This window comes from Budorcas taxicolor, chromosome 4 (genome assembly GCF_023091745.1).
Source record: "Budorcas taxicolor isolate Tak-1 chromosome 4, Takin1.1, whole genome shotgun sequence".
NCBI classification, from domain to species: domain Eukaryota; kingdom Metazoa; phylum Chordata; class Mammalia; order Artiodactyla; family Bovidae; genus Budorcas; species Budorcas taxicolor.
Genome location: NC_068913.1, coordinates 55486013 through 55512597, shown reverse-complemented (window position 1 = coordinate 55512597; position 26585 = coordinate 55486013). Strand labels below are relative to the sequence as shown.

The following is a 26585-nucleotide window of genomic DNA, read 5'->3' as shown; positions in this document are numbered from 1 at the left end:
TCATTTTGTAAGTTTAGAGAAATGCAAGCCTTATCAGCTTGACATAGTCATGTTCCCTCTGCTAAGAAAAGAAAATCAAATGCATAAGAGAAGGAGTAACTGGGAGAAACCTAAGAAGGGAGGGAGGAAGGAAGTGGTTAAATGATTATGACTATAAATTTAAGAAAATGTTTGGAGAGCTTAAATTGTTTGAGCTGAGAACTGCAAATAAATTTCTAAGGGACACTGCAGTATGAACTGAGCTGGATGGGACTGTGTTAAGGAAGGAGATGATGGCACACAATCTTGAGATAGGCAGGGAGCACTGTTGACTTTGAAGTAGGTTCTAGTACATATTTGTGGAATAAATGATTGGGTTAAATGGAGGGCTTGGTTGCTGTCCAGAACAAGTGTGAGTCATGGCAGCAAATGGCAAAGAATAGAAATAGTTTGGGGGTCAGGATGGAGGATAGGAATAGGGAAAGCATTTATTAATATATGTTGTGTTTGTAATTCAGGGTAATTTCATAGCAATTTTCTTCCCTACCATACCCTTTTTGTTTGTCCTCACATTGTTTATTTCTGCCTTACTCAGGTGCTCTGTGAATGTTCTGTTTTATTTATATATATATATATATATATATATATATATATGCATACACAATACATATAAATAGAGATGATGCTTTGTGACAGATACAGAGAGAAAAATATTGATGAATGAAATGTGGGGTTTGCAGTATATTGGAGAAATACATTTACACATACTTATAAAGAAGATGGAAAGATGCTATAGAGACACACAAAGAAAGTGATGGCAAACAACATGGGAGAGAGGTAGCTTCTCTATCTGGGGCATTTGGAAAACTCAAAACTTATGATATGAGTTGGACCAAGAATCATGGTCAAACTCCACAAGGTTTGTGGAGATAGATATGAAGAGCAAGGTCTGTTACAAAATGTGGAGGACTTCACTAAGAGCATTGTATGAGCTCTGTTAAAGAGTTGAAAATAAGGTAAAGTTGTAAAGATAAGTTAAAATAATTTTGAGGAGGTCCTTGATTCTCCTGAGAGGAATTTGTATATCCTTTCTGTAGGCAGTAGTGAGCTATTGAAAGTTCTTGGTAAGGGTAAGGATAGGAACAAATTGGTGTTTTTAGAAAATAAATCTGGTGGCAGTTCAGAGGATGATTTTGAATGGAGATGCAAGAGTGCAGGTCATGACTCTGCGGAAAGATTCTACAATAGCCTAACAAAAGATGAGAGGAGGACCAGTGGGAGTGGAATTGAGACTATGGATTTAAGAACAATAGCGAAAGTAGGACAGTGCTCTTCCTTGCTGTGAGAGAATGTTGAGGGCATTGATTTTTACTTACTCATTTTTGAATCTCCTAAAACTAGGCACAGTGTCCAATTTTGTTCAATGGCGTTTATGTGGTTGGGCAAAATACTTAATATGGGAGGTGGTGGAAAGATAGAAATTTAAGGTAATGCATAGGTTTGCTTTGTGACCTGAGTGGAAACATAGGAGGAGTTGAGTCTTTTTTTGATCATGTTGGTTCCATGCTAAGCCAGGATCGCCAGTAGGCCACTGAAAAAGAGAATCTGTCACTAGGAGAGTGGTGAGGGTCAGGCTTACAGACTAAGAGTTTACCACCAAGTAGCTGGTGGATGGGCACAAGAGTGAGAGAGGGTATTTGAGGACCAGATTTAGGGGGATGGCTACCCTTTTGAGAGAAGAAGGAAAAGAATACAGAGAGTGAGTTTATAGGATTGGTCACAGAAATGTTAGATATTTAGGGGCCATGGAAGATGAGAAGAGCTGTAGTTTGTTAGAAGCAGGATGTAGAGAGGGCTGCTTTTGGATGGGGAATTTTGAGCATGTCCATCACACACTAATGGAAAGAAAGCCACGGGATAGAAATAAAAAAGATGAAAGAGCCTGGGGTGGGACTGCGGTGCAGTGGGTGTTTGTAATTGAAAGAGTAAAATCCTGGGAAGGAAGGAGATGATAAGACTAGTCTTGGAAAGTTGGGAATGTTCCCCTTTGAGATGGAGATAGAAGACAAGGATGAGTGATCATCTAGAGAAAATTTCATATGAGTAAGAGATTATTGAAGGCCTCGATGTTCTCAGAAAAATAGATGTAACATTTGCTGAGAGCAAGTTGGGGTTAGGATGAGTCAAGAAATTTGAGATGTGTGGAAAGGATTGGGAAGGATTCAAGAGGGAGTCCATCTGGGGCAAACAAAAGGATTGCTCAGTAACACTGAGAGCTTAACAAAGAATGAATGGCATGAATTTTTAGTGGACACGGTCAGCATGGTTGATTGCCTTTCTCAGCAAGAAGCATTTGGGACCTTGGGAACAGAAGCAGATAGAATGGATTTTTGGATTTGGCTTAGGGTTGGAGACTGGCAGAATGAAGGCAGTGGGAGTGGGGGCAAGGGAGGAGTATCAGGCATGTGTGGGAAGAGTGTGTTTGTACTAACTGGTCTTGTGTTCCAGGCTATATGGGGAGCCGGAGAGACCAGAAGTACAATTAACAGGCTATGATTTCTGGTCAGCAAGAGTCATGCCTGTTGTCCTTGTTCGGTCAGTTCACATACAAGGATTTAACATATATAATTGAGTGACCTTTACAGGGCTAGTGGGGAATCTGTGGAATTTTTGGGTGTGTAAGAGCCTTTCCTGTTTCTTTGAACCTTGTTTCCTGGATCATGTTGGGTTGATTTCATGGAAAGGTCTAATAACAGTGTGCAATTACTTTACTAGCATTATATTTTTGTAATAAAAGATTTGGGGGAAAAGGAAACATTAATTGCCACAATCTAAGAGGCCATTTGCAAGTGGAAAATTAGTTAGAACAACAGCAAACAGAAGAGGGAAACAATTCAACCAAATTGTTTTTCTGAGTTAATTTAAGTATTCCACCCTATAAAGGCATGGGATATGATTTTTATGTTTCTATTTCTAAAAGTCTTTATTCAGTTTTTATTAAGGGGAGATTGATTCTGCACTGGGTAGAGTCTAGATGGTTACGTAGTTGAATTTTGCTACAGCCCTTCCTACTGTCTTGATCAGTCCTGTGTTTTGGATGATTCTCTCTCATAACCTTTTTCTCTCTCATCTTTTGCCCCCTCCCCTCTCTCTTGCCATTAACACTGAAGTTTCTTAAGCTTTTAGTATTTTCTTTTTATGTTAGCCTACACATCCTGAAGGAGCTAAGGTTTCTACTGTAACTTTTGGAAATTGAGTTGTATTTTATAGATTCTAATTGCTTAGAGTTCACTAAGCAGGAACTATGAAAAGAGTTATTTTAACATTAATTTTGTTTGTGGTTTCTGCTTGCAGTCCACTTCTGTTTTCAGATTCACACCCACATGATCTGAAGTAAGATGATTCATATGCATGTGCTTTTATGCCTGATTTTTAAGTATGGTTTCAGGAATAAAGTCTGAAATACATTTTCTTGCTAGCACAATATATCTTACCAAATATATCAACATATTTAAACTGGGAAACTTATGAACAACTATTTCCTTTGTGCCTGCCTGTGACAATTGAAAATGTGTAACACACGTTCTACCCAGAGAGAACTTGTGAGCTAAGTGAGAGAGAGGATGAGGTGTGTGTGTGCACCAAATCCCTTGTCTGAATATCAGTTCAAGATAACGACAAGAGCCCTGTGACGGATTAGTTTACGGCTCAGTCCTGGAGCTTCTGGAGGTTAAGAGAATCTCAGGATAGCAAGGGGTCAGTCTTGTCTGAATTAGGCTGTGAGTGATCCTAGTTGAAGAAGACACAGATTGTAGGTCTTTTTGGTTTGGACTGTGCAGAGTTGAGCACTAAAAATGAGGCACCTTGTGGTTGGGCAGGTGACACACCCCCTGAAGGCAGATGGCAGAGGACAAAGGAAGCAGTTTCCTCTCCTTACTTTCTCTACTCATAGAAACAGTTCGCCCGCTTTTTTCATGGTGAATCAGCCTTTAATCTTCTGGGTCTTTATGCATATAGACCTACTGTGTTCTTATTTTTCACGTCACATCACCCAAGCAGCATGCAGGACTTTAGGACGATTTTCTGAGATTTTATTCTCTATTTCTTACTGAGATACAAGCTGAAATTATTGAACATGGGAAAGGTGTAGGAATTTGCAACATTAATATATGTACAATGTTAAAATAACTCTGTCAGGTTTTCACCCATATGCAAAATGAATTTAATTCTTACTGAGCCAAAGGTCCATCCAGTCAAGGCCATGGTTTTTCCAAAGGCCATGTATGGATGTGAGAGTTGGACTGTGAAGAAAGCTGAGCGCTGAAGAATTGATGCTTTTGAACTGTGGTGTTGGAGAAGACTCTTGAGAGTCCCTTGGACTGCAAGGAGATCCAACCAGTCCATCCTAAAGGAGACCAGTCCTGGGTGTTCTAAAGCTGAAACTCCAATACTTTGGCCACCTCATGTGAAGAGTTGACTCATTGGAAAAGACCCTGATGCTGGGAGGGATTGGGGGCAGGAGGAGAAGGGGACGACAGAGGATGAGATGGCTGGATGGCATCACCGACTCGATGGACATGAGTTTGAGTGAACTCTGGGAGTTGGTGATGGACAGGGAGCCCTGACGTGCTGCAATTCATGGGGCTGCATGAGTCAGACACAACTGAGCAACTGAACTGAACTGAAACTGAGCCAAGGAGTAAAATATTTAATCTTTATTTTAGAAAAGGATTTCTATTTGGAAGAGAAAATGAGGATAGGCCCTGGTGGTGGATATAGGCAAGAAAGTATAGATTTAAGAGAAATTGAGAGCTATAACTTACTAGCAGGTTCTAGCAATTGATTGTTGGGAAAGGGACAATAAGGAGAAAATAGAGAACTGACAGTGATTCTGTGAATACCATTGACCAATGTACAAGCTACAGTTGGAGAAACAGGCAGGGACAGAAGAAAAGTGGAAATGTTAAGTCTGAATTGCTAAAGGTATATTGGTGTAGAGTTAAAACTTCAAATCTATAGGTAAAGATAGGAAGTGGGGTGAAGATAATGGATCTATAAGTTATCCTCCTGGAGGTGACTAAAACTGGAAGTTAATGAGATTGCAGAAATTGTAAAGCCGGATTGGGTTGGTGGTTTTAAAGGAGAATTCCAAGTAGGCAGTGCCCCAAAGAAATTATCCACAAGACCAGAGGATGTATTGCTGAATTAAATCAGAGGTTTCTGGTTTTCTCCTTTAGGAGAATTACCGGAGAGGAAGCATCTCCCAACTTCTAATTCATATCCATCATTCTGAAGTCTAAGAAATCAATTTCAATATACTGCAGAGTCTCTCATTATTGTCATATTTGTGGCTTCACCACTATTTGTAATGCTCTTCTCCGTCCTCTTTCACTTATTTATTTCAAGATCAGACTCAAATGATAGCTTAGAAATGCCTTTACAGATTAAAGAACTTCTTTGGTTCAGTTTTGACTTCTGTTGGCCTTCATTTTTGTAAATAGTGCTCAATATGAGTTCATACCTTAACCAGAGAGCTTGGGTTAGAATGTTCATGATAAAATCTGTTGGTATAACTGAGAGGTAACAGAAAAGTTTTAAAAACTATGGCACTTAGAATAATGATGATGCTAAAACACTAAAGATGGGTGTATAACCTTATTTTTTAAAAAGGGGAAGAAGGTAAAGTCTTCAATTTCTTTTATAACAGAGTTAATTGCTAAGTAGGGGAACTACTCTAGATGAAGTGTCTCTGGATTTCAGCAGTCATTAAGGCAAATTCTTTCAGGATAACTTTTTAGATAAGAGTAAAAAGATTAAAAAGTAAAAAGAGTAAAAAGGTGGTGACTGCAGCCATGAAATTAAAAGACACTTACTCCTTGGAGGAAAAGTTATGACCAACCTAGATAGCATATTAAAAAGCAGAGACATTACTTTGTCAACAAAGGTCCGTCTAGTCAAGGCTATGGTTTTTCCAGTAGTCATGTATGGATGTGAGAGTTGGACTATAAAGAAAGCTGAGTGCCAAAGAATTGATGCTTTTGAACTGTGGTGTTGGAGAAGATTCTTGAGAGTCCCTTGGACTGCAAGGAGATCCAACCAGTCCATCTTAAAGGAAATGAGTCCTGAATATTCATTGGAAGGACTGATACTGAAGCTGAAACTCCAATACTTTAGCCACCTGATGCAAAGAGCTGACTCATTTGAAAAGACCTTCATGCTGGGAAAGATTGAGGGTGGGAGGAGAAGGGGATGACAGAGGATGAGATGATTGGATGGCATCACCGACTCAATGGACATGAGTTTGAGTAAACTCCGGGAGTTGGTGATGGACAGGGAGGGCTGGTATGCTGCAGTCATGCGATCACAAAGAGTCAGACACGACTGAGTGACTGAACTGAACTGAAAAAGATTATCATGCTTATAAAAGTAGATTGAATATGGAGGCTCTGTCACATGGAGGAAGGATTAGACTTTGATGGCAAAGAACAAAATACTATAAATCAGTGGAAATTATAAGTCAATTTTAGACGATTTGAGGGAAGTCTTTGAATACTTAAGAAGTCCTGACTTGAAGTAAGCTATATCTTCTGAGGCCGTTTCCCTGTCTCTGGAATTATTCATGCCTGCTCTCCTTGCCTTCATTATGGGATGCTGGATGTTGATATTTTGAACTGAATTTATGTTATCCTGTTGGGTTAAGAGATCTTTATGGGCCTGTGTAACTCAAAATTCTGTGAGCCTTATGAATGTTTGGCTTTAATATGGGTGCATTTGCTGTTAGGAAGAACATTATTGAACTTGTATTTGAAGATGCAGGAGTCTGGGGTCAGTTATCCTGAAAATACATTTTTAGGATGAGGAACTTTAGATTCTGATGTAAAAGGTGCAGGAGAGTAAGATGACTGAGGACATGTGTCCCAGTGCCCTGTGTCAGCTTGCGTTTTTCTAATATCTGCACTATTTTTTTTTTTTTTGGATGGAAAGTGCCTAATTCTTCTTACCCCTCATTTATTTAGAGCCCTGATTGTTGAGATATTAATTTGCACTATTGCTGCAGTTTGCACCTATCTATTTGCATATTTGTATTCAATTGCGTATTCATATAATTTTAAAATTGTTCTCTGATTTGCTGTGTATAAAACCTATTGTTCTCTACCCACCCCAACTAAACTAGTTGAGTCAGTGTCATTTTTCTCATTCTTTCAAATCTAAACACACCATAAGCTTCTAACTGCACAAGAAGCCCTTTGGAGGAATGAATTTAGCTTTTGCACAGAAGTCTTACTATTTTTCAAAATAATGGCAATAACGATTAATTGATTAAATTTATTTAAGCATTTAATTCAATAATAGTATGTCTGATTATATGATAAGTTTTGTATATATATAAAACTAAGAAATTTAATAATATGCTCATTCATCTGCTAAAAATGCTTTGGTTTTAATCTTAAAATGTTTTGGACAATGAAATTTTAATCTGTTTTAGAACATCAGGCAAAGCAGGCAGGTTTTGCAATGTTTCTTAAAGGTCATTAAGCTTAAGGGATTATTTTTTCTTTTTTCTTTATTTGGATCAGTGAAGAAGTGAAATTCCAGAGCCTCAGGTCTTCCTGAAAGCTGCCTTATCTTTGGTTTTTAAAGGTTACATTTGTAAAATATTTGTAGATTTCCACATTGTCTTAGCCTCTGGGAAATAGAGACCCAGATTAAAAAAAAATTTTTTTTTAACTTTTCCCAAACATTTTAGTTTCAGATTATTTAAGATTTCATAATCCAGAATACACATAGGTAATCTGAAATAATGTTGGTATTTGAATGGAAGAGTAAAAATGAAATTGTTTACAGATAAAGGAGATGTGAATATAGATTGCATGGCAGTAAGAATATACATATTATATAGATTATAAGTGATCTCTCATAGGTTAAAATAAAATATTTAATTGAAGTAGATCAGCATGCAGCAGCCCCAAGTTTTATGCATAAAGAAAGCTGCTAATACTCCTTGCTTTAAGAAATAAGTAAATTGTATACTGATTAAGTTTGATACAGTTTTATAAGGATATCTGCCAAGCACCATCATTTATACTAGTCTTCCACAAAATATACATATTAAATACACATAAGTAGATTTGATGATTGGTTTATGTATTTATACCTACCTATGCCTAGTTCAAGAGAATATTTAAGGTAACCTGTAAAAGTACTTTAAAATACATATATATATAATATATAAATATATAAAATACGCATATATATACACACACAGAATCATGGAAACTAGGAAATCCAAGCCTGAGGGAAAATTGAAATGTACTGGTATAACTGCCGGGTCAAACCCAATGATTCAATTTTATCTGCAAATGTGAGGCAAAAAGAAAGCATTTTCTCTAATATCATTTTCATTGTCCATAAGGAAAAAAAAATATATAGCTTTTCAAAGGAAGAAATAGATTTCCTTATATTCAGTCTGTAAACAGATTTCTAGCTTGGTTTTTATGTAGTGATTACTGAATAGATAGATACTGTCCTCAACACCTCCCTAGGGTTTTAAAAAGGTGCTTATTGTAGTGACACTTAATATAATATTAGTAGCAAGCAATGGCACCCCACTCCAGTACTTTTGCCTGGAGAATCCCATGGACGGAGGAGCCTGGTAGGCTGCAGTCCATGAGGTCGCTAAGAGTCGGACACAACTGAGTGACTTCACTTTCACTCTTCACTTTCATGCATTGGAGAAGAAAATGGCAACCCACTCCAGTGTTCTTGCCTGGAGAATCGCAGGGACAGAGGAGCCTGGTAGGAGGCCCTCTATGGGGTCACACAGAGTCGGACACGACTGAAGCGACTTAGCAGCAGCAGCAGCAGCAAGTGTGAATGAGCCCTTATTATATACCAGACATTCTACTTTCCAGGCATGGTTCCATTTCTTTCCACATCTACCTTCTGATATAGGGACTGGTATTATTACCATTTTAAAGATAAAGAATCTGACAAAGATTACAAAAATTGCCCAGGATCCATATAGTTAGTGGTGGACCCAGGTCCCTTGATTTCAGATTCTGTGCTCTTAAACATTTTTCCAGTAAAATGTACAGTGTAAGGATAGTATTTCTGTCCCTGAGAACCTGAGTCTTTTTTATTTATCATTTGTTCTTATTCATTGAGTTGTGCATGCGTGCTTAGTGCTGTCTGACTCTCTGTGGCACGTCAGACTATAGTCCTCCAGGCTCCTCTATCCATGGGATTTTCCAAGCAAGAGTATTGGAGTGGTTGCCATTTTCTCCTCCAGGGGATCTTCTTGACCCAGGAATCAAACCCATGTCTCCTGCATATCCTGCATTGGCAGGCAGATTCTGTTTATCAAGAAAGATTAAAATATCTGGACTTTTAGACAATATTTTCTCTTTCTTGGAAAACGATGATGCGTGAACAGTATTGTACATGTTTTAAAAGTTCATTAGGTAACTTTGACAAGCTCATTTCATCCTGGAAACAGATTACAACATTACTAGATTCTTTTCTTACTCTTATTTGTTAAAAGCATGTATCTGTTCAGATAATAAATATGCTTAACTACAAACTAATGAAAAAAAAATCCTCATGAATAGTTTGAATGATTGTCTTATAGATGTGAGTTTATTATTTCTATCTACAATGGGCAGAACTAGAAGTAGTTAAAGATCACTTGATGGCATATTTATGCTTAAAATAAAGAACAATTTACTACTAAATCAGACTGACAAAGAGTAGAATATGATCCCTTATGAGGTACCATTCCTTGGAATTTTGGAGAAAGGCTGAGCATTACAATGGGCTTTCTACCGTGGAAGAGATATGAAATTAGCTAATGGGTTCTGAAGAGGAAATAAACAAAACATGTTAATGTCCTTTGAAAATTGCTAATACTGTAAATATAAAATTCATAAACTTATTCTTTCAACAAAAGGAAGCATTTTCTTCTTTTTTACTTATTTAACAACTGCATATCAGCTGAATGGTTGTTAATATGGCATATATTATATTTTACATATATTATTATCCAGTGTACTCTTTTATACATTTAGATTGTTTTCTCTTGTTAATCACTATTAAGTTATTTTATTCCCCAACTGTCTGAGATAAGTAAAACTCTCAAGTTTTAAAAATTAGATAGTGCCAACTAGGCAAAATATTATAAAATTTTAAATCAAATGGAAATTCTATTTACCTGAATCTCATATCGTTTAGCCAGAATAATCAAGATTGGAGAGAGATTGCTTCTCACCATTCACGCCTTTCTTTAGAAAAATAATAAAAAATAGAGTATTGATCCTGTCAGATAGTCATTTCTGAGTAGGACATATTATAATTAAATTGATCCTTTAGAATTCTTACCTTTTTCCTTTGTTTGGCATAATTTATGCTCATCATTTTCTTTGAAAATTAATTCAAACCCAGGGCTTTACAGAATTCTTCTATGATTTTTCTCTTCTCCATTCTAAACACCCTACAGTTTGTGTGTATATGAAGTTTTGGCTCAATTATTTAGCCTTTGTGCAGACTCAGAGTTACAGACAGCAAAGATCTCTGCAGCCATCCAGCCCAATGCCCTCATTTCTGGATGAAGAGAATGAGGCTGAGCCCCAGACATGCAGCTGGTCAGTCTTTGACCCAGAATTAGGACCCAGGGCAGTTTTCATTCTCTTCTGTTTTGTAGTTGCTTGATTATTTTTTGTGTGTGTTTGGTCTCCCCAGCTAGAGGATTCATTATCAAGGAGCAAGCTTTTCCCCCTCATCCGCAGATTCTTCTGTGTTTCCCTCTTTGGCATGGGCAAAGGAGAATGTTTGGGAGCTAGCCTCTTGGCAGCAGATGCCAGTGGTATATGACTGTCCTTTGCTTTAGTGATATTTTAAAAGTGTCTTCAACTTTTGATTTAACATCTAAAACATACTTAATGTTCATCTATTAGTAGGACTGTTTAGTGTTATGTGTAGTAATTTAGGTTTTGTATTCTCAGTGTTGTCCTAACATAAGGATGGAACTAAATCCCTCTATATTAATTAGTGATATGATAAAATTGTATTTTCTGATAACTTGGAATACTGTGACAAGGGGATGAGAAGCAAGGCCTATATCTCAGTATTTGATGGGCTTTTCTAAGTTTTCTCTAAATTTTACAGTACAGAAGGGCTTCCCTGGTGGCTTGGATGGTAAAGGATCTGCCTGCAATTCAGGAGACCTGTGTTCAATCCCTGGGTTGGGAAGCTCCCCTGGAGAAGGATTCCCTCTTCTGGCAACTCACTCCGGTATTCTTGCCTGCAGAATTCCATGGACTGAAGAGCCTGGCAGGCTAAGTTCGTGGAGTCATGAAGAGTTGGACACAGCTGAGCAACTAACACTTTCTAAGTTTTCTCTAAATTGTATAGTACCAAAGCGCTTACCTGAAACAGTCCTCTTCAAATCTGGCCATATATGATGGTGACACCCTCCTTTCTCCGTATCACCCAGATTGGGACCCCAAAGTTGGGACTTGTGCATCTTTATGTTAAACGTGGTCTACAGTAGAGAGCCAGTGGCTTGGAAGAACAGCATGATTGACATGATGAAGATGCCCTTTTAAGAGAAATTTACTAAGTTTGGAAAGAGTGCTTGTATATATATAGTTGGGGAGGAAACGATGTATATACAGAAACCTGTAGAAAGATTGATTTTATGCTTCATTGAAATTATTTGATTGCCTCTGACATCATATCAAACATTTCTTTGTCAAATCTTTGTGGGCCTGTCATATCTTTCAGGCCCAAATAGCAGTTGAATTGCACCTTCAAACCTTCATAAAGCTTGAAAGGAATCAGTTAAACAAGGACCGTGGCTTCTGCTGCTGTATTTCAGAAGTGACAGACAACGTAAACAGATAACAGAAATCCATTATTAGAAACTTCTATTTTTCCTCTTAATGAGTAGTGGCTGACCCAAACCTACTGAAAGTTGTAATAAGATTGGCTGGACATCATGGTGCCCATTTTGCAGTAATCAGTTAAATCTCAGTCTCTCTCAGTGCATTTATTCAATATTAGATACAACTGCACACTATTTATGTGGCTGCCATATTTGTATTTCATTAAATATTAAAGGTGTGTTGATAAAATAAAAATAGATGTTAGAAATACACAAAATAGTCAAGTAGTCACAGAAGTTTATGAGTGAAGAATTGGCGAGGCAGTTTAAATTTGGAGTTTTTTCTGAGTCTTGCTTTGGTTCTGAGTGTTAAGGATCGTAGCAAAAGCCTGAGACCATTTAGTTTTCAAAGGAGGCAACTGATGATTGTAATTTAATAGTAGTTACATTGTTATCCTTTCTTGAAGGTAATGAGACAGAGAATGATAATTTTCCTTTTCTTTTTCAACTTGAGAAGGACTCTAGAGATCATGTAATTCTAGGATTTCACAGATAAGGAAACTTAAAAAAAAAGATAACTGTCTCAGTAAATATTCAGAGCAGGAGGAGCTTTGTTTTCTTCTTAGCAGTGGGTCACTACTAAAATTGTGTGTGTACGAGCCACATGACATTTTCATTTAGTCAATGGAGAGTTGAGAGGGTCTGTGTTTAGCACTTGAATATTGGACATGATTCAAATGTGAGTCAAGTGTGTCTAGAGGCTTTATTCATACCTATTTTCTTTTAGTCAGCATTGCTTCATAATGCCCTGGTTTCATGAATTAATTTTAATGGAATTAAACTTGAACAGCTCAAAATTATATAATTAATTTCATTCAGCTTCAATTAGAGTTACTAATTGAATCAAGCCTACTAGCATGACACCTGGCGGCAGTCAGCTACATAACAGTCGCAGCGAGAATGTAGGACTCTGCTGAGGAGAGAGTTCCTGTGTAGAGCTATTAGAAAAATCTTTTCTATTGATCGTCTCAGAAAGGCCTTGGGTTGACTGTAGCAGTGGAAAGATTTCAGAAGTTGTTTAAAATAGTCAAGATTTTAATTGAAACTAACAAACACATCTCAGGAAGGTTACATTTTTCCCTAGGATAATGCTGAGTAAATGCTACATAAATCTAGAACATGTTGGTTTAATATGGTTCTAATTTATATTTTACTGCTATCTGAATACGGTTTTGCTTTCTAAAAATATTTAGCATTGAAGACCCAATTTTTTAAAATTCAGAAATCTTAGCCTCTAGACTTATTCCTGAGTGTCCATCTATTTTCATGTGTTGAAATGTGTTTTATGGCAGAACTTTTCAACTGTGAAATCCCCATGGTACAGGAGAAATTTCTGCATGTGCAGAACTTTTTTTTTCCTTCCACTTGGAAATGTTAATACAGTTGACTAACAACTTCTGTTTGAATCTCTTTCCTTTCCTTGCTTCCATGGCTTGACATCATCTAGTTTTTCTTCCTTCTCTGATTCCTTTCTAATTGTATAGAACCCTCCTGATACTCTTCTTTTCATAGACTTACAGTTTTGGTGAGCCTATTCATTTGAATGACTTCAGCAGTCAAGTTTAGGAAGATAACTGTTTCAGCTATAACTTTGTGATTTGCAGATGTTCAAAACTAAACTCATCCACTAGACTTGGTTGGGCTACAGTCCATGAAGGTTGCGATGTGTTTTGTAATTGATTGTATATTCAACTGCATAATACAGTGCCCAAATATAAACTATATACAAATATATATTTTTACTTTTTAAAAAATATTAAAAGTATAGTTAATTTATAATGTTGTGTTAGTTTCTGCTGTGCCGATGTGGTCAGCCGTGGCCGACTCTTTGTGATCCTGTGGACTGTAGCCCACCATGTTCCTCTGTCCTTGGAATTTTCCAGGCAAGAATACTGGAGTGGGTTGCTATTTCCTTTTTCAAATTTCTGCTGTAAAGCAGAGTGATTCAGTTATACATAGATATATATACAAATATGTATTTTATAAATTATTTTCCTGATCTCTGGGTTTTCCCAGTCAAATCCATCCTAAGACAACTCAGTCATCTCCAGCTATCATCTTCTTTGATAGTCTGTGAATCCTCTAATTATTTTATCACAGTTACCTCCTTTCCCATCTTCTTATCCAGTTAACAAAACTTTCATCAGTCTCTCTTTTAGTTTCCCTTACTCTGTTCTCCCTGTTAGATGCATCCGTCCTCCAGTGATTCTTAAGGATTTAAGGACAGTTGAATCACCTGGGTCCCCCACCCCCAAATTAAAGTAGAATTTTAGGTTATAAGGCCCAGGAAGCTATTTTTTAAGAAGCCCCCTGAGTGAGTTAGAGTACTGTCAGGATTGAGAACCTCTGGTGTATATACGTTTGTTCATTTCCCCTATATGTGGCTTTGATTAGACAGTTCATAAAGCTACCATGGCTACTGTTACTTTTTTATCTTACTTTGAAATTAGGTCCAGATTTTTCACCTTGGCATGCAAATCCATAGCATGTCCCTGTTCAAACTTTCACAATCTTATTTCCTAATATCCCTCTTTAAGTAGTTCACAGTGCAGAAAATTTGAACTTTTGCCTAAGTGTCTGCTTTTGGTGTTTGCCCTGCAATTCTTTCACTTGGAATGGCTTTTCTCTCATCTCTACTTTGAGAATTCCTGCTGATCTTAAAGATTATCCAACATGCACCATTTTGTATCATGCTTTTCTTGAGCTCTGAATTCTGATGCGTATCTTCTTACTTTGAATGTCTTTAGTGCTCTAGACCTCTTGTAACATTCATTTACCCTTGTGTTATAGTCAGCTTTTTGCTTAAGTTATGTTCCCAATGAGACATTACTTTCCGTTACTCATTGGCTTCCTCCCTGGAGAACCCATAAACTCACATATAAATCTCACATTATCTTTGATGCTTTCCCTGCCACCCTTGCCCTCTACATTTATGGGCTCACTTCCATCCTTGATAGAACTGTTACACATTTTTCTATCATGGCAGATCATTTGCTATGTGTTGATGACCTGTTTACAGTAATCTTAACAGACAATTTTTACAATAAAATGTTTCTTCAGTGCTGGTCATAAAGTGCATGTGTGTGTGCTAAGATGCTTCAACCCTATGGGCTGTAGACTATCAGGCTTCTCTGTGCAAGGGATTCTCCAAGCAAGAATACTGGAGTGGATTGCCATGCCCTCCTCCAGAGGATCTTCCCGACCCAGGGACCAAACCTGTGTTTCTTAAGTCTCCTGCATTGGCAAGGGATGTTCTCTACCACTAGTGCCGCTTCTGGAGTGCAGTCATAGAGTAGATGCTAGTAAATTTCTATTGAGTCAATAACGTATGCAATGGTTAGTAGAGATATTGCTCCCATTTCTTTAAATTATGGCAGATTTATAGAAACATTTTGGGGGAAAAATCTATAAAAATGAAAACAGAAAAATATGTAACATTTAATGATAATGCATTTTTTTTAATTTAGAAAAATGTGATAAAGAAAATACTGAGAGAGAGATAACTCAAGCTACTGATAGCTGCTTCACACATGGAGAGATGCAAGACCAGCCCATGTGGGGAAACTGTTCGGATGATGAACTCATCAGAAGTAAGTATTTTTGGAGAAAATTGGAGTGATTCAGGGACATGACTATAATAATATGCTCTCAGTTAATCGTCTCATATAATTCTACTAGAAATCTGTAAATCAGCAACTTACCTGAAAGTGTTTTTCATGAGTCTTTTAACATATAGAAGTAAAGCAGAGTATAAATAATACTGTCTGCTGGCTTTCATCCTGTCTTTAAAAAGGAAGTATTAAACTGAAAATTTTGGACTCCATTCTCAGAGAGATTTAGACAAAACTAAATTCCTTCTTGAGTAACAACTAAGTAGAAGTTGGACAGTTCTACGTATAAACAGACAGTGACACTAAAAAGATAAAGGTGAGGTAGAGGACAGTGAGTAGTCTTTTGGTAACACCATGTGGTCCCTGTTCTGGCCAAATGATTCCAAACTGTTTTTTCACAGTTAACACTTTTATCACTACTTAGCTTCTTTTTATTCTCTTCCTCTTCTTAAAATTGCTCTGTAGAATATGTAATAAGCTTTGGTTTAGTTTTGTTTTACTCTGGGAATGCCCAGAAACACCAGTATCTCTTAAGTGCTATTCAGAATCCATGTTGATGGCAGGTTGTGCTTGTTCTGGCCACTAAATTCCCCCTGGTGGATTCAATATGAATTTGCCATATAGTGAAAGATTCTCTGTAGTGAACGTATATATAGAAAGAACATCACTGTGCTGTGCCATGCCTGGATGGCCTTAGGAGTGCTACATCTGAAATTATCATTTATGGTAACCAAATTATCCATGTCACTTTTCAATTTTTCAGAGAAGACAGAGGAAAAGTTTAATTCTGGGAATCAAGTGTTACTTTTTTTTGTTTTTAATTTAATTCTTCAGTTCAGACAACTCTATAATACTGAAACTTTTTTGTGTTACTTATTACATGTACTTTGAATAATATAAACCAAACAGAAAAAAGCAGGTAGAAGGAAAAAGCCAACTTTGTAGAAGAAAAAAAAATAATAAAAACACTATAGAAGGAGACTTAAAGTTTTCAAGCAAAAAGCTCTAAAAGTGACTGTGTTTTAGTTTAATTTTAGAACTATTTTGGTTTTTTACACTTTTCTACTGGGGAATGGAATAGAAAGGAAGTGAAACTCAGAAATTAGGAGCAAGATTTATTCAGCTTTCTCCAAAGAATCAAAAAATATATATATATTTCAAGTAAATATTTATCTCCAAAACATATATTGTTGTCTTCTTTCTAAATGTTAACCCTGCTATTATGAAACTTAAGGGTTTGTGAGATACTAGCATATTTTATCTGTGATTTTTCAGCAAGCAGAGAGCGTGAGACAGGGTCTTACAGACAATTTTAACTTTACCTTTCGGGAGGTATGATTGTTTGCTTATTTTTTTCCCCCCATATTTATAGAATTTATGTGTGTTTCATTAATTGATTTATTTCACCAGTTTCCCTTCCCAAGGCTCACACTTGGAAAAACATGAATAAGAACTCTTAGGACAAAAACTGAAATATAACCACCATTGCATAAAGATATGGAGAGTCATGTCGTATTAAAAAACTTTAGTGCTATTTGATAACTCATTTTAGCCACAGAACTCACATCATTAAAGTGAATGAATTTAAAACTTACTCCTCTCTCTCGCCTGTATTGATTATGGACAGTGATAAATATTGTAAAGTGCATGAAATAGTTTTTTTGCTGAGATAATGATACAGCCTGTATCATGGGGTACTGGAGTGCTTGGGAACAACTGTCTAGGCACACACACTAATATACACTGAAAGAATCCAGAGAGAGAGATTTATTACCTCCTTGGAGAGAGTGGCTGGGAAAATTGACAGATGAATGGATATCAGATGATAATGGCCAAAGACAGTAATGCTGCTCTTGCTCAAAACATAAGTTACCGAGAATTTCCACATATTTGTGGGTGACTTTGGATTATGAATTCTGATGACAGATTTCAGAAACTACATTTTTGTTATTTTCCCAGTCACACTTCTCTAGACAAAGGCTACTCTGTTGGGTCTACAGAAAAATTTGATATGTGGATTTTCCAAAATGGAACACTTTATGTCATCTTTAAAACCAACTCAAGTCTGGATAGCATCTGCAAGTTTGATAATCTGATAGCTTTTGCTGTTCCAACTCCCAGACACTAAAGTCTGCTAAGCTAGCCTGACTTTCCATCTTTGGCTTTCCCCATTGAGTCCTTGGCTGTCTCTGCATCATTTAGCGTCTGTCTCTCTTAACCCTGCAGTTAGAGAGATGTGTGTTTTCCTCTTACTTCAGCATCTAGAGCATTTCTGGGGGCCTGGTGCATCTTTTGTAATAACAATAGCCCTGGAAAGAAGGCTGTGGCTCAGAGCTGCATGGGGAGGGGGGGAACATCTGCGTGAGTCGGGCCTGGGCTGGCTCCTGTGCCAGGAGTCCTTTGTAGCTCCCTGAGCACCGTGGAAGAGGCGGACAGCTGGCTGTCATGGAACTGATTTTAGTTTCCCACTGTAGTGCGAGGTTGGCTGGATGGAGGGATCATCAGAAAAATAAGGCCGGCTGGGGTGTGGGAACATTTTCAAATGTGCAACCCACTCTTTTTCCAAGCTTCCATGGGACAGTTCAGCTGCATAAGCAAGAAGCAGAGGGGAGTGACTCTGCTGTTGAATGCAACTTCTCTCTATCTATTCTTGAGAGTGGTGAGTGAGGGCTGGCAGCTAACATCTCTGTTGTCCCGGATGCCTGCTGCCTTTTTTGTTGGACATTTAAGGCATAATTTATAGGGGATTGTTAGCTGTCAGTGTGACGAGGCTGTTTTTACTTTTCTGAGAATAACTGGGCTCTGGAAAGTCAAGGGAGTGGCTGCTTTGGAAATTGTATTCTAATTAAAGGGTGTATTCTCAGGCCTCATAAACGAGATCCAAGCTGAGAATAATTTCCAAATTATTCTGTGAACTTTAACCCTGACCTCAGTGGACCACCCACTTGTGGCTCCCACTTGGTGCAAGTTCTACAAAGATTTCCAGCTTTGTGTGCCTTCCCTGGTCCTTTTAGAAAACATCGCAGGTGGCAGACCTGAGGGACTGTGCTCTCAAGGTCTGGATTTCAAATCAGTTGTCCTTGGGTTGCTAACTTATTAGAATCCTTTCTTGAAGTTATAAATAAAGAGAAGAAATCCATATGGAATGAAACATTTCGAATAAATAGGCCACACACAATCTGGTCAGGGAATGTGCATTGTAGCTCTGTTTCTTATGAAATTTAAATTAAAAAGATATTTCCAACCACTGAAGTTTGTTAAAAAAAAAATCTAAATCAAATCAGTAAAAAATTAAAAACATAAGCAGGTTTTGTGAGGAAGTTTGGGAGAGTTTTGTTTTTTAATAATTTTTTTATTCTTTTTACAATTTAAAAGGTATTTGTATTCTGAGAAAAATATTCTGGTATTTAATTTCTGGAATGGGGCTTCCATTTTAGAATTTGTAAGAGTCTCTTTCTATGGCTAACACTGGCTTTTCCCCTCAGATTGGCATATGTGGGACAGTATATAATTTGGAGCTATGCCTTGTTTTAATAATCACTAGTCCTCTGATTTGGTGGAATAAATGTTGCAGTGAAGTGACATCCTCAATTAATACTAATTTTTCTATTTAACCCATAATATGCATAAACTGATAACAGGCAATAGGCAACATTTCATGTTTTAATTAGACTAGAAAAAGAATAGAAGTAACATTTTGCTCTCAGTCTTTGGGGGGATTTCTAAGGTAGGAAGGATTATATCTGTGAGTGTGTGTGCGTGTGTGTGTGTGTGTTACTGTGCCTATACTCATAGGCATGAGTAAATTTTCCTTTAATTTAGGTCAAATTCTACTATTCTAATTATTTCCTATGGAGAGCTTACATTTTTCTTCTTTCTAAAGTGCCTCAGGTGTCTCAGATTTTTCTAGGTCTTTCTGAAAATTCTTATTACTTAACTTTATTGTTGGACATCACTTTTTACATAAACGTCTCCTAATTCTAAATGTCATTACTTCACTCCAGAAATTTTCCTTAGCTTCCCTTCCGAAATAAATTTCCCATTAAATGAAACTATTTTGCTCAGCTAATTCTCTCCTTTGTGATTTTGTAGAATTCCCATGATCTGAAGCAAAGTTAGAATGCTCTACTTAAATGGTAATCCCCATTCTATTTAACCCATTTATTCATTTTGAAAAGGTTTTAGTTCTCATAATAGTAAGCACTTAATTGGTCGTAAAACACAAGCTTCTCTCTCTAATTCACAATCGCCTCCTCTTTACTGAGCTGGTATGTCATGCTTTTTCACTCTTGCTTCTACTTGAAATCCTCCTCTTGGCATCCGCTGAGTTTCCTCACAACATCCAGAGGCTCTGCTGTTAGAGACTCTCATTTCTTTTACCAGCCTTTGCTAACTTATTGCTGATCACCTGTTAATGAATACCATTTCATTACATTAGAGAATGCTTCCTCTATGTAAAATACTGAAAAGCAGAGACTACTCAGGTGTACTATTTATACACTTAGAGCATTTTTAACTTTAAATATAAGGAAAGAAAACTGAGAGGTTTGGATTTAAATCTTTTCAGTGGCACTCATGTTTGAACGCACATCACAGTATTATTTGGTTTTCTTTAGAATTCATTTTATACAGAAGAGGCATAAACAAGCTCTCCTCCCACCTCCCATAAATACCACCCAATAGGACTGGGGAATATGGCTTTTCTGTTTCATAGTTAATTGGAGATTCCTTCCTGAATACTTCATGCTTCTTCATGTGGGAGTCCACATTGGGAGCAAGTCATGGTGACTTCCACTGTTTAGTCCTCTATTTGTCTCTCAGAAAAATTATCCTTTTCATTATGCTGACCAAATGGTTATGTAGCTACAGTTCAGATGCTTTTAATTGTTGCTATAGAGAGGAATCTTTAACCATCAGTTATTCCAAAACCAACTCATGGTTTGGTTTCAGGGTTGGGTGAATAATCATAAGCCATTTCTGATGGCTCCCCATATATGATGTATTGATCAATGACAGCCATTTTAGACTATTCTAGAATGGAGCTCAAGTTCCCTGACACACTTTTTCCTAGAGGTGCATTACTCCATGCTCATCTGGGTTCTACCCAAAAAGCTAGGGAGAACCATTGTCCATGTTTTATTTTAAGTACCTTAGGTTCAGGGTCCTGGAGAGCCACAGAAGCTGAATGCCAGAGTTCAGACCCTGGATGCATCATTGATACTGACATAGACAAAGTTCCCTAAACTCTCTGAGATTGTATTTCTCATTTTTAGAATGTAGGTACTGATTCTATATACCTCATTGTACTATTTTAAAGGTTATATAAGAAAATGCATATTACATTTTGATTAACACAGAGCTAAGTGGGTAAGCACTCAAGTGAATTTATCAGTTTTTATTATGATTGTTCTTGGGCCCAAGTATCAGTTATAAGGCTTTTTTCTCCACTCTCTGTGATGAGTTATGTGCCCTGACATACTGGATACAGAGACCAGGTTTTTCTGAGACCATTAATACTTATGTCCATGACTGAGGCCAGCACAGTTGCTGGTACATGGTTTATGCTTAATAAATGCTTGATTACTTAAGTGTATTGAATTAATGAGAGGAGGGAAGAGATTCTTTACCCATCTTGCTTCTATTATTTCAGCTTTAAGGTCCTATGATGGACATTCTAAATCATTGCCTTTTTCCTTTTAATCCTTCTGACCCCCTTCTTAGGTAAGCTTCCCAGGTGGCTCAGTGGTAAAGAATCTGCCTGCCGTTGCTAGAGACGCAGGAGACAAGGGTTCTGTCCCTGGGTATGGAAGCTCCCCTGGAGAAAGAAATGGCAACCCACTCCAGTATTCTTGCCTGGAGAATTCCATGGGCAGAGGAGCTTGGAGGGCTGCAGTCTATGGAGTGGCGGAGTCTGGAACGACTGAACACACACCCACAGCTGCTCCCTTCTTACTCCCAAGCTACACCTGGCTCATTTATATTAACTTTCAAGTTCCACAGATGCTCTAATGATGTAAAGCTGTCGAGTCCTAAGTTTGACTGCTGTTCATTGATAAGGCTCTTTTGAAGCCTTCTAAGTGAACTGTGGCAGCGTTCTGGATAATGTTTACTGTCTGTGGAGGTGGTTAGGGATGACAGTTTGGTTAGAGCCTTTCCCCCTGTTCCTTATTTTTATTGCCTATTTAGAAGAAAAAGTCTGAGACTGCTTCAGTTCCCTTCCTTCCTTCGTTTTTCCTTCCCTTGCTTTCTCGTTATCTCCCTACCTCCTCCTCTCTCTGCTTTCTCTTTTCTTCTCATATTTCTCTCTGCCCTTCTAAGTTAGTTTTTATGTTTTGTATCTATAAAATATATTTTTTATTATTCTTAGATTCCTATTAACATTATTTAATTTATTACTTCACTTTTCACCTTTATCAAATACCACGATTCATTCAGTTTCCATTTTATATCCTACTGCTCTTTTGTTAATGGAGAAGGCAATGGCACCCCACTCCAGTACTCTTGCCTGGAAAATGCGATGGGTGGAGGAGCCTGGTGGGCTGCAGTCCATGGGGTCGCGAAGAGTCGGACACAGCTGAGCGTATTCACTTTCACTTTTCACTTTCATACATTGGAGAAGGACATGGCAGCCCACTCCAGTGTTCTTGCCTGGAGAATCCCAGGGACAGGGGAGCCTGGTGGGCTGCCGTCTATGGGGTCGCACAGAGTTGGACACGACTGAAGTGACTTAGCAGCAGCAGCAGCTCTTTTGTTAAAGATTAAGGTTTTCAGATATTCCTAAAGTCTTTTGATCTTTTTGGGGTGAGACGAGATGGTATTGAAGTGCAAGTGGTGGATGAGGACTCAGTGAGGAAACCAGACTTACTCTTTTTCCACTTGGGAGTTCATTGAACTGGAGGGAGGAGCTGAGGCCTGGGAACTAGCTTAGGGACCACCATGAAAATGCTAACCACTGAAGAAATAAATAACCTTCAGTGATCAAGACCATAAATACTGCGGTCTAGATAATTTTAGTTCTCAAACCTCAAACTTCCTGGGTCTGAACACTGAATTTATGCAGAGATTAATACTTATACAATGTGTTACTATAATGAATTTTCAGGATTAGGAATCAAACTATAACTTTGAAAACTGAATAAAAAAATTGGTTACATTACGATGGGGTGCTAATAGTTTGCCGAAGCTGTTGTGTTGGATACAGTGATGAATGATACAGGAGTGGTCTCTGCATTCAGAATTTAGTCTGGTGGAAGAGACATACAGTTCATCTTGAAATGATAATGTGTGTCTTGAATGCTATGATAAGTAACTACAGGTGGCTTTGTGTTCACATCTGTGAAACATGCTCAGGTAGAGGAGGGTCCGAGGGGGCTTTCCAGAGGAAGTGATGTCTGAGATGACACCTGAAGGAGTTGGGCAACTCAGGCAAAGCAGGGGCAGGGGTGGAGCCAGAGTGTTTGAAGCCTAAAGAACAGTGCACCTACGGGTCTAGAAAACATGTGGCCAATTTGAGGAGAGGTGGAGAAGTTTTGTGTAAGCTGGGATATAAATTGTTAGATGAGTGAAGAGATGGAGGGAAAGAATCTGTTAACAAAGGTTAAGGGAAGATGGAGGGTATGGAAGGTAGAAATGGCTTAAATTTATATTTTAGTTTATATTTTAGGATGATTGCTTTTCAGTAGTTTAAATGGTAAGGACTGAAGGCATTAAGAGAACAACTGAGACCATTGTATTAATCCAACTGAGAAAAGAAGGTGGCTTGGACTGGGGTAGAGTGGCCGGTGGGGTTGCAGGAAGTAGGTGGATTCAGCTTCAATTAGTAAGACATCTCGGGTAAGGGACTGGCAGGAGCTGGAAAGGAGACCAAGGTTTTTAGTTTGGGCAAATGAAAGGACAGTGGGGCAAAGGGTTAAAAGACATTGTCCAACAAGGGCTTCAGGTGATGGGTTGTGAATATCAAATGGGTAGGGAAAGAAGTAAAGACTGGAAGGATCTTCCAAATAAAAAAGAAAAACCAATGAAACTAATGAATCCCTGAAGATTTGTTTCTTTTTTTTTTTTTTTAAGAAACAAAAGTAGGTATAGATGCAGTAAGTGAATGGGATAGGTGGAAAGAGAAGACGGGTAATGAGAATGGGAAATAGGAACTTAAAGATTTCTGCGGTGGAACAATCCCAGGTGAGGACAGAGGACTGAGTGTGAACCTCAGGATGGGTGGTGGAAATAGCTTTTCCTAAATCTGAGACTTCAATTGGGAAGAGGATTTGGAAGCTTCGTAAAAATTGCCATGTTTGGCAGGTGAGGAAACAGAAATCCATGTTTCTACCAATCAACATTGCAAAGTTAAGGCTTTATCTGTGTTTTTCTTTCTTCTGAATCTCTTGAATTTCTCACAATAACCTAGTGGCTTGGGATAAGGCAGTCACTTGGTTATCTCTGGGTCTTTGTTCCTTTGTGCTACCATCAGTCACCTGTTCTGAATGAATGCAGCTGAGGACTCTGAAATGAGTGAAAACTAATAAACATGATTTGAAGTTGCTGGTTATCTTTATTGGTAGATTCTAAGGAATCTTCTCCATTTAATGAAAAGTGGTGGCTCAGATGGTAAAGAATCTACCTGCAGTGCAGGAAACCAGGTTCGATCCTTGGGTCAGAAGCTCCCCTGGAGAAGGGAATGGCTACCCACTCCATCATTCTTGCCCTGAAAATCCCATGGACAGAGGAGGCTGGTAGTCTGCAGTTCATGGGGTTGCAAAGAATCAGATATGACTGAGCAACTAACACTTTCACTTTACTTCAGAGGATTTCTCCATCTAGTAGACATACAGAATTGGAATTTAAGAAAAGATAAAATTAATCAGTGTGTGTGTGTCAAATTAATATATGTGTGTATTTATTTATTTTTTAATGGAAGATGTCTCCTCACAATAGTTAGCTCTGGTAATGTGAAATTGAGTGAGAATATACTGGTGAAGAAGACTCTACTTAATATTGTGTATACTTTCTTCTGTATTACATTTTTTCCTATGAGGTGAATTATTTAATTGTATTAAAAGAAATAATATTTTAAAAAGAAAATTCTCCTGTGTAACGAAAATGATGAGGTTAAGGAGCTGGTTTCCCAAAGCTACATTAGATCCCAGTTACCTGTAGGAAATGCTCAGGTCACAGGTAGGCCAGGAGATTCAGCTTTCTTTAGGGTCTGAAGAAGACGGGACCAGCTATGTCATTTTGAAGGTGGAGAACCATGTAAGATGAGAATGCAGGGCCCCCTGTGGAAGACTTGTTATGAATTTCACAATGGCAACTGCAGAGCATTCAACCAAGTGCACGTGTGCTTTTAAACTTGTTGCTCAATGCTCTTGCATGGGTCACATGCCCATGAAGCTGGGCCAATGAAGCATTGAGAGAGCAAGGATTTAGTTCTGGTAAGCAAAAAATATTACCTTGTACCCATTTTGTAATTTTTTAGTAAGTTTCTGAAATTCAAGAAGGAAGGTGTTTTTCAGGACTCGTCACATCCATTGATAAGTTGTTAGTCCCATGCATGAGTAAGCTCATATAGCTATAAAAACAGCTGCCAGAAAGAAGGGAGGGAGTGATTCCCAGCTCTTATCCAGCTCTTGGTAAAGCTGGCTTCAGCTTTACCAAGGGTCAGTGCTGAGAATGAGGGGCTGTAGCAGATTGATGGAATTCCCCTCCACTCCTTTCAGGAGCCCCATTGCTCTTCACCATAGGACAGCTGGGAGTCAATACTGTGACATGTCTGTGATTCTTTAAAGAGCCCTTTAGGACTCGGTGGTAAATCTGAGCTCCATGATTCTCTACTGGAAACTAGATTCTTCCTAAGTCCCTGGGTTCTGTAGCAGGAGACACAGAAGTCAGGGAACTCTCTCTTTAAAACCCCCAGATGCTGGCATTAGAGGGTGAAATTGTATTAAGTGAACCAGAGAAGAGAATGGGTGGAGAAATTTGTTCTGCTTTGGCATGTTATTTAATTAAATACATTTTCCATGGTTCTTGAGAACTTAGATTGGGAGATTTAAGGAAAAAGATTCCCACAATCTCAAATGTCACAAATAATTGATTCATGCTGATGTGATAATAATAAGACCGTATGTCTCATCTTTGGATGCTACCCATACATTGCTTGTTTCTATGAAAAAGATTCATCCGTGTGTCATATATTTAGAGGCCTTCTTTGCAGTTTATCTTCTCTGTATCCTTTCAACATTACCAAGGTGCTGTTATAATCACAAAGTGGAATGATAATGTAGGTTGCATCAGTGACAACAGCACAGCTAGCGAATAGTGTGATCTGGCGTGCTGCGATTCATGGGGTCGCAAAGAGTCAGACATGACTGAGCGACTGAACTGAACTACACTGAGTGTCGTTAACATTGTCCCACTAGTCCTCTGAGTTAGACTTTTCTCGTTGCACTTCCCCCATATGCAGTAAATTTTTAAAAGTCTTACAAATAGCTCTGAATAAGAAAACTTAGTACTGGGAATGTAAAATTAAACCCATATTCATACATAGTTAAGTCTTCAATATTTTTTACTTTAGCCAATTTAAAGGGGTTGACTTGAGGTCTGGGTTTTTGAAAGATAGCAAAAGCCATTTGGTGTTTATTTAGATATGCACAACTTGCCTTCTAATTTTTTAAACAAAAGATTCCTTTAAATTTATCAAATTTCAAAGTCTATATGTATATATAAATATGCATATGAGTCTTTTTTTTTAAAATAGAGGATTGAATAATACTTTTGCCATGAAATTGAAATTTGTTTGGACTCAGACAAACTAAATTCAAGGAAGGGTGAACAGCTAATTTCAAGGTACAAAATCTTTTGATCATTTCAACTTTAAATTTGAGTCTAGTTGCCATCTGGTGCCTGGAAAGGTGGTTGAGGGGTGTTGGTGGTACATTGGTCGTTGTGAAAACATGTGTTGGGTATAATATTGTTGTGACTATTCATGCCTTCAGCTCTAGCTTCTAGCATAATCTATGCTTAGTTCAGTTCAGCTCAGTCATGTTCAACTCTTTGCGACCCCG

The 26585-nt window shown here is 37.9% G+C and overlaps 1 protein-coding gene across 1 annotated transcript in view; it reads left to right on the top strand.

Moving 5' to 3' along the window:
- MDFIC (MyoD family inhibitor domain containing) overlaps positions 1-26585 on the top strand; it is a 131966-nt gene that overhangs the window by 44408 nt on the left and 60973 nt on the right. Inside the window, exon 3 of the mRNA XM_052639091.1 lies at positions 15385-15507. Within this exon, the coding sequence (XP_052495051.1) occupies positions 15385-15507 (123 nt within the window). The remainder of the gene's footprint in view (positions 1-15384; positions 15508-26585) is intronic.